The sequence below is a fragment of the Otolemur garnettii genome, unplaced genomic scaffold, assembly GCF_000181295.1.
Source record: "Otolemur garnettii isolate 467f Iridium unplaced genomic scaffold, OtoGar3 scaffold00144, whole genome shotgun sequence".
Lineage (NCBI taxonomy): Eukaryota > Metazoa > Chordata > Mammalia > Primates > Galagidae > Otolemur > Otolemur garnettii.
In genome coordinates, this window is record NW_003852539.1 from 1,915,366 (window position 1) to 1,932,319 (window position 16,954).

General features: G+C 35.3%; 1 protein-coding gene across 12 annotated transcripts in view; it reads left to right on the top strand.

Annotated features, from left to right (window-relative positions):
- SCMH1 (Scm polycomb group protein homolog 1) overlaps nt 1-16,954 on the top strand; it is a 198,641-nt gene that overhangs the window by 56,231 nt on the left and 125,456 nt on the right. For 3 of the 12 annotated variants that reach the window (XM_023518680.1, XM_023518670.1, XM_023518671.1), the window contains exons 3-5: nt 5,908-5,976; nt 6,423-6,446; nt 14,793-14,863. Coding sequence is in view for 8 of the 12 variants with exons in the window: in XM_023518670.1 (XP_023374438.1) it covers nt 5,908-5,976; nt 6,423-6,446; nt 14,793-14,863 (164 nt within the window). In the remaining 4 variants the exon portion in view is untranslated. Of the gene's footprint in view, nt 1-3,120; nt 4,027-5,907; nt 5,977-6,422; nt 6,447-7,400; nt 7,628-11,093; nt 13,892-14,792; nt 14,864-16,954 lie in introns of those variants that run through there. The other 9 variants (XM_023518672.1, XM_023518678.1, XM_023518679.1 and 6 more) reach the window with 7 other exon arrangements.

Below are 16,954 nucleotides of genomic sequence, written 5' to 3' on the forward strand. Positions count from 1 at the left end.
TCTTTAAACTTGATCTAGTTTCTAATCTTTATTAATTTAGAGGAAAACACATGACAGACTACTAGAAATAAAGGGCATTAAACCAGGGGAGAAGATAAATGCTTGGAATGGAACACTGGCTGGTGTGGCTATAGAGTAGTGGAAAAGGGAAAAATCTTAACACAAGATTGGAGAAGTGGTGGGAGCCAGATTCTGTATGACTTTGTAAAGCACTCTTCACTCAGTAGGGAAGATATTAGAAGCTTTCAACTTTTCCCTGTTCAATATGATATGGATTTGTCACATATTCTGGTCTTATGTTGAAGTGTGTTCTTTTGTCTAACTTGTTGAGAATTTTTATCATGAATGGTTGTTTTGTCAAATGTTTTTTCAATGTCTATTGAGATTATCATATGCTTTTTGTCCTTCATTCTGTTGACGTTATTGACTAATCATGGTTACTGATTTGTGCATATTGAACCATCCTTATATCCCTAGCTATATTTTGCTGTGTATAATGCACTCTTGTGTATTATAGCACACCCACATTTTGGCCCAAACTTTTTAATTTGTTTATATACAAGTACTTCTTTTTTTCTGTTATAAAGGAATTTTAGCATTTATTTTTAAACATATTACGGTACAAGAAAGAGTTACACTTTAATTGCATAAGCATAAGTAAAAGAATTTAAAACATAGATGCAGAATTAGTACTACCCATGTATAATTTGCATCCTTATTTTTTCTCAAAAATTTTGGGCAAGAAAGTGTGCATTATACACGTCAAAATATGGTACCACTTGCTCATGGTTATTGAATCTGTCAATGTACAGTTGAATAGTTTGCTAGTATTTTTTTGAGGATTTTTGCATTTATGTTCATCAGCCATATTGGCCTCTAGTGTGTGTCCTTGTCTGGTTTGGGTACCAGGTAATGCTGGCTCTATAGGATAAGTTTGGAAGAATTTCCTCTTCTTCAATTTTTTTTAGATTTGGGAAGAATTGATACTGGTTCTTCTTTAAATGTTTGATAGAATTAAGCTGGGTCTTGGGCTTTTCTTGAGGGGAGACTTAATTACAGATAGGATCTTGTTTCCTTGTAATTGGTCTTTACAGATTCTGTCCTTCTTGGTTCGATCTTAGCAGATGTATGTGTCCAGAAATTTCTCCCTTTATTCTAGGTTTTCTAACTTGTTGGTTTAAAATTCTTTATTATAGTCTATAATGATCCTTTGTATTTTTGTTGTATCAGTTGTAATGTTTCCTTTTTAATTTCTGATTTTATTTATTTGGGTCATTATTCTTGGTTAGTTTAGCTAATGACTTCTTAATTTTATTCATCTTTTAGAAAAAACTTCATGGTCATTTTCTATGTCCCTAGTCTTAATTTAGTTTATTTCTACTCTGATCTTTATTTCTTCCACTTATTTGGTGTTCCATTTGTTCTTGCTTTTCTGGTTCCTTGAGATGCATAATTAGGTTGCTTATTTGCAATATTTCTACTTTTTGATGTAAATGTTTATTACTGTAAGTTTTGTTTTAATACCTTTTTTGCTGTATCCAATAGGTTTTGATATGTTGTGTTTCCATTTTAATTTGTTTCAAGATTTATTTATTTATTTACTAATTAAATCATAGCTGTGTACATTAATGCAATCTTGGGGTACAATGTACTGGTTTTATATACAATTTAAAATATTTTCATCAAACTGGTTAACATAGCCTTCATGGCATATTCTTAGTTACTGTGTTAAGACATTTACACTCTACGTTTAGTAAGTTTCACATGTACCCTTGTAAGATGCACTGTAGGTGTGGTCCCACCAATCACCCTCCCTCCACCTATCCTCCTCCCTCCCCTCCCCTCTCCTCCCTTTCCCCTTTCCCCATATTCTTGGGCTATAATTGGGTTATAGCTTTCATAAGAAAGCCATAAATTAGTTTCATAGTAGGACTGGGTACATTGGATACTTTTTCTTCCATTCTTGAGATACTTTGCTAAGAAGAATATGTTCCAGCTTCAAGATTTTTTTTTATTTCTGTCTTAACTTCTTCATTGACCCATTTATTGTCCAGAAACATGCTTAGTTTCCATGTATTTCTACAATTTCTAAATTTCCTCTTCTTACTGATTTCTAGTTTTATTCCATTGTGATTAGAAATGATACTTGATATGATTTCAATTATTTTAAAAATTTTTTGTGGCCAAACTTCTGTGTTCTAACCTGGAGGATGTTCCATTTGCTAACTGACAAGAATGTATATTCTGCAGCTATTTGAGGTCAGTAAAAGTACTGTCTCCTATTTGGCATTGTAACTACAGCTTCAAAAGGCCATTCCACAGATCTGTCAAGTCAGCTGACCCCAGATAATGGGGAGTATGTTAAAATTAGTGAATTCTATAAGCATCAACCCATTGCCACACTTCTTTGCACAGCTCCTTGGTCAGAAGCTATGTGGAATACTATAATGGTGGATAAGGCATCGTATGAACCCAAAGATGATAGTTTGGGCAAAAGCATTGCATGTAGGAAAGACAAATCCATATCCAGAGTATAAGCCTATTCCAGGAAGGACAAAATGCTGCTCCTTCCCTGAAGGAAGTGGTTTAGTATTGTCAACCTGCCACCACCAAGTAGCTGGCTGATTACCATGGGAGATGGTGCCATATCAGGAGCTTAGTGTTGCTCTCTGCTCCTGACAGATAGGGCACTCACCAGTGACCATAGCCAAGTTGGCCTTGGTAAAGAAAGGAAGCCCATGCTGGCTGAGCTTACGTATAACTTCCATGCAGCTAGGTGATGGAGGTGCCATTTACTGGGGAAGACAAAAAGAGGAACAGGGTGGCATTCTGTTTTGGTCCTATTAAGTTATTTTTGTCTATGTGTTTCTTTGATTTTTAGAGACAGAATTTCACTTTGTCACTTAGGCTGGAGTGCAGTGTCATGATAATAGTTCACCACAGCCTCAAACTCCTGGCTCAAGCAGTCATCCCACCTTAGTCTTCTGGGTAGCTTGGACTACAGGCAGATGGTACTACATCTGGCTAATTTTTTTTTTTTTTTTTGTAGAAACAGGATATCTTATGTTGCAAGGGACTGTCTTAAACTCCTGGTCTCAAGTGATCCTTCTGCCACAGCCTCCCAAAGTCCTGGTGTTATAGGCATGAGCCACTACTCCTGGCCACCTGTTAAGTTTTTAATATCTGGTTGATAACCATGAAGAGATGGCTTATAGGAAGTTATATATGTGTGCATGATATTCTAAGAAGCCAGTGCTAGGAATGTGAATTTGGAAGTGATCTTAGGGGAATGGAGAGCAGAAAAACCCTTTTTGAATAAAGAGATAATGTGAGATACAGAAGAGGTAATAACTATACATAGCACTTTAAGTTTTCCTTTGAGGAGAGCCAGAGAAATGGAAAAATATAATAGGAAGGATATGTGTGGAACTAAGAGAACGATTTGGTGGTATTTTTTTGGTTTTATTTTGGGTAGAAGTTAATGGAACAGTAAGAATTTTGATGCAAATGATCTATTAGAGGATTACTTGATAGCAGGGTCAGCAACGTGGCAGAATAGGAAGTTCCTGACTCTCCCTCCACGCACATACACACCAAATAAACATTTATTTACAGACATGTTACCTCTGGCTTTTGATAAAAACAAAGACACTTCTTCCACAGTAATAAAAGAGAGGTCAGAAAGAATGATAAATGAATAGATTATTTCATTTACTAAACAACAACTGAGAACCTGCTATATTACTATATATACTATATTGTGTACCTGAGATTTACGACTAAACAAGATCAAGTCTCTGTCTTCATGAAATAGTGAAAGAGGCCTACCCTTATTTCTGTTTTCTCAGTAATCCTGAATTAAAGTCATCCCTTAAGTGTGAAGATGGGAGAGAGATAGTTGGAGTTTGAGAAGAGAGAAGATCAGAAATTTTTTTAGAAAGTAAACCAGTGGGGAAAAAGTGGTGTGATTTCTGAGCAGTGTAAAGAAAATTTGAAAATCATGGTCATGAGTTTAAAGTAAGACCAGTAAGTTTGCATTTATTTTTCTTTATCACTAGATTCTATTTTAAGGAACTAATCCAAAGTACAGAAGAAAGGTTTTATTTTAAAAGCTTTAGCATTGTTTACAATAACAAAAATTGAAGGGAGGGAATATCTAAATGGTCAAAACAAAGACTGATTATGATTTGGCAATACAAAACTTAAAAAAATATTTTACAAGTATAGGTTGATAAGTGGCTTTAATCAGAGTTAGGATTGAATTTTTACTACCTAAATTTGACAAAAAAAAAGAAGTGGGAGGGAGTTACATGTTTGCCAGGAAATGATTTTAATGAGGGACCATGGAATTGGAGCTGGGCAAGAAGATAAGTGAAGACATGCTGAGTGATTGATGGTGAGAATGTGGTAGGATCAAAAGGTGAATCTAAATTTTCAGACAAGGAAAATATGTTCCCATTGTATGAGTAATGTATGCTCTTTATAAAAAATTTGAAAATGTACAAGATTAGAAAGCAATAAAGGAGGACTATCAAGTACCACCACCAAAAATAACCAATCATTTATACGTATTTACTGTGTTTACTTCCATGTCTCTTCTAGAGATAATTTTTAGGGGTTGTATTAGTTTGCTAGGGCTGCCATCACAAATACTATAGACTGGTGGCTTAAATAACAAATGTATTTCCTTACAGTTCTGAGGATGGGAAGTACAAAGTCAAGTTGTTGCCAGGATTCCCCCCCACCCTGCCCCTGAGGGCTCTCTTCTTACTGTATATATAGATGGCCATCTTCTCCACTGTCTTCATTTCTTATTTTATTTTATAGACAGAGTCTCACTTTGTTGCCCCTGGTAGAGTGCTGTGGCATCATAGCTCACAACCACTTCAAACTCTTGAGCTCAAGTGATCCTGTTGCCTGGCCAGGCGTTGTGGCAGGTACCTGTAGTCCCAGCTACTTGGGAGGCTGAGGCAGGAGACTCACTTGAGCCCAGGAGTTGGAGGTTGCTGTGAGCGTGATGCCATGGCACTCTACCCAGGGGGATAGCTTGAGGCTCCGTCTCAAAAAAAAAAAAAAAAAAAGTGATCATGTTGCCTCAGCTTCCCAAGTAGCTGGGACTACAGGCACCTACCACAACGCCTGACTAGTTTTTTAGAGACTCACTCTAAGGGGGTCTCACTCTTGCTCATGCTGTTCTTGAAGTCATGAGCTCAAGCCATCCATTCACCTCGGCCTCCCAAGATACTGGGATTACGGTGTGAGCTACCACACCCAGCCTTCCACTGCCTTTACATCATCTTTTTTCTGTACCTATGTTCAAATTTTCTCTTCTTATGAGAACACCTTAATGACTTGATTTTAACCTAATTACCTCTTGAAAGGGCCTTTCTCCAAATACAGTCACATTCTGGAGAATGGGGACTTAAACATTATGTTTTGGAAGGTACAGTGCAGTCCAGTAATAGGGGTGCTACTTGTTTTTAATTGTAATCATTCTGTGAATATACTTTTTGTTCCCATATTTTACCTGGTAACATAATGTAATCATTTCCACATTTGTTCTTTAAACTTTGTAAAAATTTAAACAACTACAAAATATTTTGTCAAGTTATTGTATTGCAGAATCATAATTAGTCTTTGTTTTGAACATTACATATTTGCTCCTCACACATTTTTGTTATTACAATGTTAAAACTTTTAAAATACACTTGATCTTAGCCAAAAGGCAGAGAAACAATAAAAGCTTTTGAAATAAAATCTTTCTTCTGTATTTTGCATTATTTCCTTAGAATAGAATCTCAGAAGCAGATTACTTTACTTAAAAAACTATTGCTACATACTGCCAAATTGGAGAAGTATTGAACTTTGTGCTTTCTTCCAACATGACTATTTTCTCTCTTCCCGCAGTAATAAATTGGAATGATGTTAGAAAGCATAAATATATTCACCTATCAAAGTCTGCATCCCAATATCAAGGTAAGGGAAAAAACTATTTAGCATGGGAAAATTTTACTTGACATCTCTTACTGTAAAACCTTTGTTCTTAGAGGTCTGAGTTTACAGATAACTCACTGGTTAAATCAAAAGTGCCATTTACAAAGGCATACAGAAGCAATACTCTTTGTTTTAAGCTGAAAATTAGGAAACCTAGATCCTGAGTATAGTTAATCCCAAATTTGTTTCGTAGTTCTAGGCATACTTCCTTAGCCTCTCTGTTTTTCCATAGTTTTTGCAGGTTTAGTTTTAGGAATAAGGCAAAATTGGGTAGTGGTACTTCCACAACCATGAAAGAAACTCTTTCAAGATGAGATAATTGGACTGAAAAAACCCTCAAGTCCCTATTTTACCTTAGAATTTCAACTTCTGTCATTTCGGAGTGTTTGTCATGATAACTTATGCTGTAACATTTTTTTCTTTAATAGAAGCTGCTGACATCCTGGAGCTAGGTAAGATATTTTTCTTGTGATTTTGTGAAATGTGAAGAATTACTAAACTAGGAATTAGATTGGAACTAGTTTTAATCAACTAGGAAAAGAATTCCATGTGTCTGTCTCATAAACCAGTGAATCCTTGCTGCTCCTGTCTGCTTAATTGGCCCATGTAATTCATTTCAGCTGTCACGTAAAGGCCTACTTACCAGAAGGTTACAGACCAAGAGAAAGGAGGTGATAAATTACATAGAATATACAGAAGAAAAGGAACAGAAAAAACTAAAGTGGAAGTAACTTCTTAATTCACTGAATCAAGAACTAAAACAAACCCCTACAATGTCTATAAATCAGTGTTTGGTGGATTTTGTCCCTAAAGAAATTACTCATAACATAAATTAAACTAAAATTAAACCAATTAGTCATAACATAAATTAAACTAAATTAAGCCAATTTCTTAGTTAAATAAAAAGCAAAATATTAAAGTATTATCAGTAAGAAGTCAAACTGATAATACATTTTGTTTTCCTCCCTGGTTGGTATATTTTAGGACTAAGATTTAAGGAATCAAACTAGTAAGTAATATTTCTTAGCTTTCAAGATTCCTACATAAACATCATTCTTAACATCTTAGAATCCTTTAAAATCCTTCTGCATGTTACATTAATATTGATACTCTGATACTTTTATCAATTTTTAAGTATTTTTATGTATTAGTTACAACAACTTTATGTGTTCAGCTCCTATAATAATTATCTATTTGCCTCCTCTTGCCTTCTCCTCCTATAGCACATTACTTTCTATTGCCCACTGACACAGACTATAACATAAAGTAGCAGAAAACTAGATTAGGAGTCAGAATGCCTAGGTTTTGTGAGAGCCAATTCTGCGACATAGTAACTTTGTGACTCTGATCCTTAGTTTTCTTATTTGTAAAATGGGGATAATAATCCCATTCTGCCTACTTCACAGGGTTGTAAAGAAGATTACATGAGCTAATGGATGTGAAAACATCTTAAAAACTCTCAGATACTTTTCAACTTTGGAGGATTATTATGATTTTCATTCTGTTCAGCGGCTATACTCAGACTTTACTCTAAGTCAAATCTTCTGACATTCTTTGAAGTGAAGCATTCTATGAATGTGAGCTGAAGAAATGAATGAAATGAAATAATGCAGGTAAAGGTGCCTGGCACTTGGTAAATGATAGTTGTTTTTTATTCTTTAAAACTTTCCTCATGCTTTCTAAGGTGCTGTAGTAGAAAAGGCACAGACATAGGAGTTAGACAGGCTTTGGTTCAAATTCCTATTCACCACTTGCCAGTTCTGTGACTTGAGACAAATTACTTAATCTTTCTGAGCCTACTTCCTCATCTTTAAGATGAGAATAAAACCCCTTGGCAGATTATAATGAACATGGAAGATATTGAATATAGTCCAGCATAATGTAGGCAAATGGGAAATAATCAGTGGTAGCTGCTCCTCTTTTGGTTTTGTTACTAAAATGAATAATAATAACTGTTGCAGTTCAATAAAAGAATAAGGCATATCGTAAACAACCTAATTGTTGGCATGGATGCTCAATTTAACATAAAATATATTAATTATTAAATGATGTTAAAATTTGAATACTTGTGAGAGTATTGGTCATATAGTTGTATCCTCTGATATAAATTAATCCTCCATATTTCATTTTCCCATCAACCATAGGAAGCAATCCCAAATATCAAATCAAAATGAAATTTAGTACATCTGTAGAATCTCAGAATTGGGAAAGACCTTGAAATGATCTACCCTAGCCCAGCATTTCAAAATTCGACATTTTAAATTTATTATAAAATGTCTCATCTTGAACTTCTCAAGTTGCTGAGTACTTAAGGCCTCCTCAGGAGACTCATTTCATATTTAGACAGATACTTGTTTGTCCAAAATTTTTTTCTTTGTAATTTCTATTAGTTATATTTGTAACTTTTATGGATATATGGTACAGATTCAGCCTACTTTTTACTCATTGGCCTCTGGTTTCTAGAAAGCAGTTCTAAGAACTGTCTTTTCACTTGCCACTCTGTCACTTGCCACTCTTGTCACTTGCCACTCTTGTCACTTGCCGAGTTCAAGCTACCAACATCTCACACCCAGATTACCATAAGTTTCCTAACTAGTCTTCTGGGCTCCAGCCTGATCCTCCACAGTGATTCTTTTACAAACCCTTCAATTCTTCCTCTTCTCAATAACATGGTATATGAGGCTCTCTGGTGTCTGAACACTGCCTTTATCTACAGCCTCTTCTCTAAACTATGTTTTTCTTTAAACTCCACTCTGTAACCTTACCAGAACATCCAGTTTTTAGAAGTGTTTTTTCTTACTTCTAAGCCTTTATTCATGTTTTTATTTCCATGTGAAACAAAGAAGAGAGTTTTTTTTCTCTTCAACTAACTCCTGCTTGTCCTTTTACACTTTGGCTTAGACACAAACACTCTAGGTGTTTCTTTGATGCCCTCTGTCTCTCCAAGTGTAGCACTTAACTCAATATCATATAGTTGCCTCTTTAGTCTCTGTCCCTAACTAGACTGAAGTTCTTCAAGGTCATGGATAACATTTTGATCATGGTTCTCCAGAGCCCAGAACAATGCTTTGGTACACAATAAATATTTGTTGGGTGGATGGATGAGGAATGGCTCTGAGACTTTCCTCTTTTACTCATGCTGATTATTCATTTTTCTTTAACTAGTCTTGAGGCGACACAGTTTTGGGCCCATTAACCACTAGGTCATGATTTAGGCTCTGGCAGAACTATACTATGTATGAGTTACTAGTCTAGGAAAGAGTAGGATTATTACTTTTGTGCTACTGCCTTTCATTCATTTATTGAGCTTCGGTTAAATTCTAGCCACTGTGTTAAACAGCAAATATAAAAAAGTAAATAAAAGCCCTTATCCATAAAGAGCTTACATAAATAATTCTGGTAATGTGATGAGAATGAAAATGAAAATGTAAACAAGATGTTAGAGCACATGGAGAAATGGTAAAATTTGTTCTGGGGAAAGAGAAAAGTCAGACAACTTTGTAAAGAAAATAGCGTTTTTGCTGAGCTTTAGTCACTGAACAGGACTCATTGAGCAAAGATGTGGGACCAAGAAAGCTAGAAGTTTGTTTTAGGAATCCTTAGAGTTCTTTTTGCTTGAATATTGTTCTAAATCTGTGAAACATCTCAAATCCAGACCTTTCTCACTTAGAGATACCTTCCCAGACCCTCCAAAAAGCCTGATTTCTTCTTCCCTTATTAAGCCTCTCTTTCTGTTGACTAAAGTCTGTGTCCTTTCAAAGATACCTGTGACATAGTGAAAAGAACACTGCACCTACTCTATTTGCTTTATTTCTATTAAATAAAAATACCTCTGGTGAGTTTTCCTTAACCTACAAAGAACTCTTAGAATCTGTATTAAAACAAAAGAATATTTCAGCAGAAAAATGGCAAAAATACTGGCTAAAACAAAAAAGATCTTTGTTACTAATGAAAGAATTGCAAATAAAATATAACCATGTTTCGTTTTTTTACTAATATGGTTTTTCAGAATTATAGAGATTACTAAAATAGTCTTAGCAAAGATGTGGAGATCATTCTGTTAAAATATTAATAGGAATAAAAATTGGTGCAATCTTTCTAGAGTATATTTTGACAATATCTTCTATCAAAATCTAAAATGTGCATGCTCTTTGTTCATTAGTCTCTCTTTTTGAGATTTGTCCTAAGGAGATAATCTTAAAAATGTTCAAAAATGTATGCACACAGGCTAGGCACAGTGGCTCAAGCCTATAATCCTAGCATTCTGGGAGGTTGAGGCAGGTGAATTGCCTGAGCTCACGGGTTCAAGACCAACCTGAACCAGAGCATTACCTTGTCTCTAAAAAATAGACGGCCTTGTGGCAGGCGCCTGTAGTCCTAGCTACATGGGAGGCAGAGGCAAGAGAATGGCTTAAGCCCAAGGGTTTGAGGTTGTTATGAGGTGTGATGCCATGGCACTCTACTGAGGGCGACAAAATGAGGCTCTATCTCAAAAAAAAAAAAAAGTACGTACAAAGATACTCATCAAAATTAGAAAATACTTAAATGATCATCAATAGTTTTTAACAAATATTGTTAAATTATATAAATTTTGTTACATATAAACAGTGGAACAGTAATAGAGGAGATTTCTCCTACTCTTCTTTGCTATTGATCTTAGGAATTTGGGTTCACGTTTAGGTTGAACAAACTGGAATTCTTACAAAGGAATGTGACCAAAACAATAGCATGAGGCATCAACATATCAAATTAGGAACAGTTGATAGATTTGGGACATATTTAGAGAAAGAATATATATATATATATATATACATATATATATAGAGAGAGAGAGAGAGAGAGAGTATATCTAAAATCAATGGAAGTTAAAAGACAGACATTGGCTTACTATAAAGATTAGTTTATCCATTTGGACTGTTGAATAATAGCCAAATAGCAAGTGTCCCATGATTGGAAGTATTTAAGCAGAGGTTGGAGGAACCGTTCAGGTCTCTACTTTTATATCACTTTATCAAGATAACTTTTCTTGACCATCCTGCCTCAAATAGCACATACACCTTTTCTTTCCTCTTTCCTTGCTTTATTTTTTCTTTATTTGAAAACAGCCAGGAATTTTATAATTATTTGTCTGGTGTCTCTGTTATCCTCTGGATGAACTGATATTTATTTATTTATTTATTGTCTATTTTCTCTCTTGGAGGCTAAATTCTATGTGGACAGAGACTTTGGCTGTATTGTTACTTGCTGTATATCACCAGCAAGTGAGTATCTAGAACTAGGCATGGCATATAGTAGGTATTCAATAAATATTAGGCCAAATGAATAAATATTCAAGGAGGGGGATTCATGCATTCAACTAAGTGACCTCTTGTGTTTTACATTTTACAGACCTTTTAATATTTTAAAGGTACTTTTATGCCATTTATAAGTCCCTTCAGGGCAGGGATTTCTTTCCTAATTAATAAATGCAAGTGTCATGAGGTGTACTTAGAGTTTCTAGAACACGTTCATAAGCATTATTAAGTAATAAAAATGAGATAACTGGCTTTTACCCATCTGTAAAATCTCAGCTCTGGTATTTGCTCTGTAGAGCTTCTGTTCATAACCTTACTAAAATATCGCATCACCTCATTTTATTCTCTTCAAGTATTTATCATTTATTACTTTGCTTATTTCTTTATGTCTCATGGTACATCAGAATATAAATTCCATGAGGACAGGTTCCCCTATCATTACTGCCTAGCACATAAAGGACACTAAATAAATACCTGTTGAATAACTGAAAACATTCAAAGTATAATTTTGTATAAAGTATAATCATAAAACATGCATACATTAGTTATTAATCTTCACAATAGTCTCTGACCCTAAGTATGAACTAGATTTCCCTGTTCTACATTCTCAAGGCAACAGGTACTACCTCATTAATTTAATATCTCTAGACTGAAAAATGCCATGAACTTAGGAACACTGTCTGTCTTGTTACCCTAACATTTAATACAGTTCTTCTTATCTAAAAGGAATTTAAATATTTATCAAATGAAGAATCTTGTGAGACAGGTATTATCTCCATCTTTTAGATGGATAAACTGAGGCTTGGAAGGATTAAGTAATTTACCCAACATAGTTAGCTATAGAAACAAGACTTTTACCAACATCCTTTGATTCCCAATATTACATTCTCTCAACTATACTAGTAGTTCCTAGACATAGGTGTGTAAATCAGAGTAACCTAGGGAATCTTCAAAAATACATATTCTCAGAATACTTAGAGCCTACTGAATGAGAACTTCTGAAAATAAGGCCCAGAACTCTTTATAAAGAAATGAGAAAAACTATGAGTATCATTTGGGAATTAATGATTTGTAATAGGGGCTTGGCAAACTGCTATTTGGAAGCAAATCTAGCCTTCTACCTATTTGTGTAAATAAAGTTTTAGTGGAACACAGTCATGCTCATTAATTTATATATTGTCTATGACTGCTTTCATACTACAGTGGAGTTGAGTATTATGGCCCATAAAACATAAAATTATTTATCTTGTCCTTTAAGAGAGTTTGCCAGCTCCTAATCTACATGTTGCTGCCTGTCCTATTTTTTTGTGATTATTTTAGCACTTGGGGCTATGGTAGATATATGATGTCTGGCTTCATGATGGGCATTGTAGTAGGTATTCAAGTATTCTTACTCAGTCAATAAAAATTACTTCTCAGTTTTCCTGATAACAAGAGACTAAGCCTTAGAAAGCCCAACCAGTCAAACAGAAGGTAAACGCTAATCTAGATATGATTCAAGCCAGTCATCTTTCACAATGTGATAGACTTCTTTAAACAAAAAGATTCCTTTTAATTCAGTTAGTAATAGGATGTTTTCCTAAGTAGTGGAAAGTCTGAGATTTCTAGCCTATGTGCATTACAGCATACAGATTGATTACCGTGGTCGAAATGTGTAGTAGAGAACTGTAATTAATACCCTAATTATTGTGGTACCCCTGATGCTACCATAATTCTTAAAACCAAAGTCTCTTGGGTGCTTTTGATCAGAATTCAAGCCAATATGAGCAATTGCCTTGGACCAGCCCAACCTCTAGACCTTTGCTGCCGGTTAAAATAGCTATTAGCCATGTGTAGGTGTTTAAATTCAAAATAATTAGAATTAAATACAATTTAAAATAGTGTTCTTTACTCTAGCCACATTGCAAATGTTCAGTAGTTACATGTAGTTCATAGCTACCTTATTGGATAGCACAGATAAAAAATGTTTCAGTCAATACAGAAAGTTATTGGGCAGTGCTACTCTAGATGCTAGAGTTTAAGATGCTCAGTCCAGTGAAATCTAAGACTTAACTATATGATTTAATCTTTCATTTGTAAGGATGGAACAATAATTTTTAAAAGTTTTCTTTTTCTAACAGCAAACAATGATGAAATGTATTCAGTCCATACTTTAGGGCCCTCTCAGCCAGTAGCAATTCTTCATTAAATTCTGATAACCTCTTTAAATCTTGACTTCAAGAAATATTTTCATTTACCCTATGAACTAACTGTCTACTCATGATTATTAATTATCAGTGAGTTCATGAAAGGGTTCAAAACTGACTGTGATTTCTGGCCAAATCTATTAGGCTTAGTGAAGGATGGTGGGAAAAGAACCAGTTTTAAAACAGAAGCTACAAAGTCAATAGAGTGTAAAGTCTTGGCATCATCTTCGAGTGATTTAGATTTCATCATTCAGTGACTCATTTTTATTCTCAGCATCTAGTGCTTTTTGCATGGCCCAAAGGGGCCCTGTGCTGCTCCACTACAGAGGAAACTTCAAGAAATGCTGGTTTGCTACAGTGTTTTAGCTTGTGAGATTCTCTGGGACCTTCCCTGCTCCACCATGGGGTCACCTCTAGGTGGGTATTGGGGGAGATTGGTAATTGGTTTAACCTTAAGTAAAAAACTTGGTAATCTTTTGCAAGCCAATAAGATCTGTATTTAATAGCCTTTCTCTTAAAATGTTTTCCTTGGCCCCAGCATAGTGCCACCTTAAAGATTGTTTCTCTAGCACAGAATTCTTCAAGCTTTGAGAGGCTCTAAGGCTACTTTAGGAGCCTAAAAGATTCTGTAGACTCCCCCACTTGTTCTTATTTACTATCATCAGGTTCTGCTTTTCTCTGAATTACCAGGTCTTCATCATTTTGTACCTCAGAGCAATGCTGCCATGGCTGGAATAGGACTAGGGTCGGGGAAGGTGAGAGTTGTCCAGTTTTTAGAGTGAGGATTCAAGTATAATCTCACTCATCTGCCCCCCCACCCCCACAAATCCTCTCACCTTATATCTTTAGGTATCCTTTTCTTCATTCTTCCTGAGCTGAGAAGGTGGGATCTAACCATATTGGGTGTTAAAAGCTGTCACTTGACAGCAATAGGCACCTCTCCAAAGAGTCAGGTTATTCAAAAGGAATCTCCCCACCTACTTTCTACCTCTTCTGTTTTCCATGAGCTTCCTGAGAATTGCAATACTGGTATATCTTGCTCTGACATTTTTGGATCACTTTATAAACTAACATGAAAAACATCTCAAGTCATCTTTCAGACCATTGTTTTAAAACATTAATCTAAAAGATCCTCTCAGATCACGTAGATTCCGCCCCCACCCCCCCGCCCCCAGTACTCCTTTGAGCCCAAACAGTAAAAAAAAAAAAGTTATTCTCAAAACCAGTCTGCAGATGGCTTAATGCTTAGTGTAGATTATATCCCCAAAGCACTTTTTTAGGAAGTTGACTGTGATAGAGATTTCTATTTCCTTTACAGGTCATTTTACCTGGGACAAATACCTAAAAGAAACATGTTCAGTCCCAGCGCCTGTCCATTGCTTCAAGCAGGTAATTGATTCTAAATGTCTTAGTAGGTGGGAGACAAGTAGTTTTTTTCTGGTTCTTAGAAAAATCAAAACATGAGGTGGGAGCCCTTGGGCTTCTCACTTATTGGCACCAGAATAAACTTCCACAGGAAGAACACAACCAAGGAGTAAAATTTGGTCTCTCTGAGTTTTGGCAATAGACATTCTTCCCAGCTTCATCCCAGGGGACACCTTTTTTTCCTGCTTTACCTCCTTGAGGATATTCTGTATTTACTATAGCTATTACTCAAGCAGATAGGAAAAGAGTTATAACCCATAATAGTTCTTGAAAATGGAACAATATTCCTTTCCTTTTACTCAACACTCCTGTCACAATCTTATCTTTCTATGAGAATGTTGACCCTGAGTCCTATTGGTGAGCATTTTAGGAGCTCATCAGAGGTGACCAGAGCTTCCCAGTAGAATTAAATGCCCCAGATAATACACAGATAATCAGTATTCAATGAGTCTGCTAAACAAAGAAGCATAGTGTTATTAAATGGAACTAAACATTAGGAAGTTATTTACATCTCTCTTTCTGAATGGGTTACTCAATGGTTATTTCCTCAAAGTGTCAACATTTCACTTTGGGTTTGAATTTTGTCAATTTTCTAAGTAAAAATACAAATTTAAGATTTCTGCTCATTTGAAGAAATAGTGAATAAATTCATACTTCTACCTGAAACAATTTTTAAAAAGACAAAATATATTAAAAAATGATTTTTAAATCACAAAAGATCAGGTGATAAAGTAGTGATCTCTGAGAAATAGAAAACAAATGAGTTGTTTCCTGTACTTTCCCAGCTTGTTGCCATAAGACAGTTCCCAGACCTGGAACTGGGAGGGAGAGATAACCCAGGTTGAGTCCAGCAGATTCCCTAATGTGAGTAATGGAACTGAGAGTCCAGGTTAACCAAGGTAGTTAGAATTTGTGGGACTAAGAATCAGAAAGGAGAGAGCTGCATAGAAGGAAAACCACAGAAATCTGTTGAGGGACCTCTTCGGGTATTCAGCAAAGTATCATTGTTTTGTAAGTGCATATGAGAAAACTACATAATGCCAAAGGAAAAACTATCTCAAAGGATTTGAAGGAATAGAACCTGGCACTCACACAGTGCCAGGAATAGTTCCTGATCTCACAAGCTAGACTGCATCTCATAAATTCATTGGGCATTGGGCATTGCGTAGAATACTAAGGAAAGTCTTGCTCAGTACTAGGACATAATTAACCTTAGCCTGAACACTGCTTCAGACTGAGGGTAAAACTCAAAAGGATCAAACTGTCTCCAAGTAACTTAACTGCATCTGGGAACAAAACACAAGAAAATTTATAGGAATGCAAGAATATCTAGTACCCAACAGGTGAAATGCACAATATCTGACTTCCAAAGATTAACAGGCACATGAAGAGGCAGGAAAATGCACACAATAATGAAGACAGTGATCAGTTGATTGGAACCAACTCTGAACCTACATGGATCATAGAATAGCAAATAAATTTTTGTTGTATTCAGCATGTTTAAAAGTTAAGCAGACACATAGAAAATGTAAAAAAGACTCTCTTTGGGCTGCCATGTATAAAATGAAAAATCCACTGGATGGGATTAATAACAGAAGAAGAGATTAGTAAACTTTTGAAGACATAGCAATTGAAACTATTCAAAATGAAACACAGAAAAACTAATTTAGAAAAAATGAAGAGCATCAGTGAGCTATAGGATAGTTTCAAGTAGCCAAATAGACATGTAATTGGAGTCCCAGAAAAGAGAAGAGATGGAAAACAGAAAAAATACTTGAAGAAATATGGATTAAAAATTTCCAAAATTAAGGAAAACTATAAATCCACAATTTCAAGAAGCTCAGTGAATTCCAAAAATAAGAAACAAGGAGAAAATTACTCTAAGGCAGTGGGTTCTCAAGCTTCCTAATGTTGTAACCCTTTAATACAGTTCCTCAGGTTGTGGTGACCCCCAACCATAAAATTATTTCATTGCTACTTCATAAGTGTAATTTTACTGCTGTTATGAATTAAAATGTAAATATCTGATATGCAAGATGTATTTAGGCAAACCCT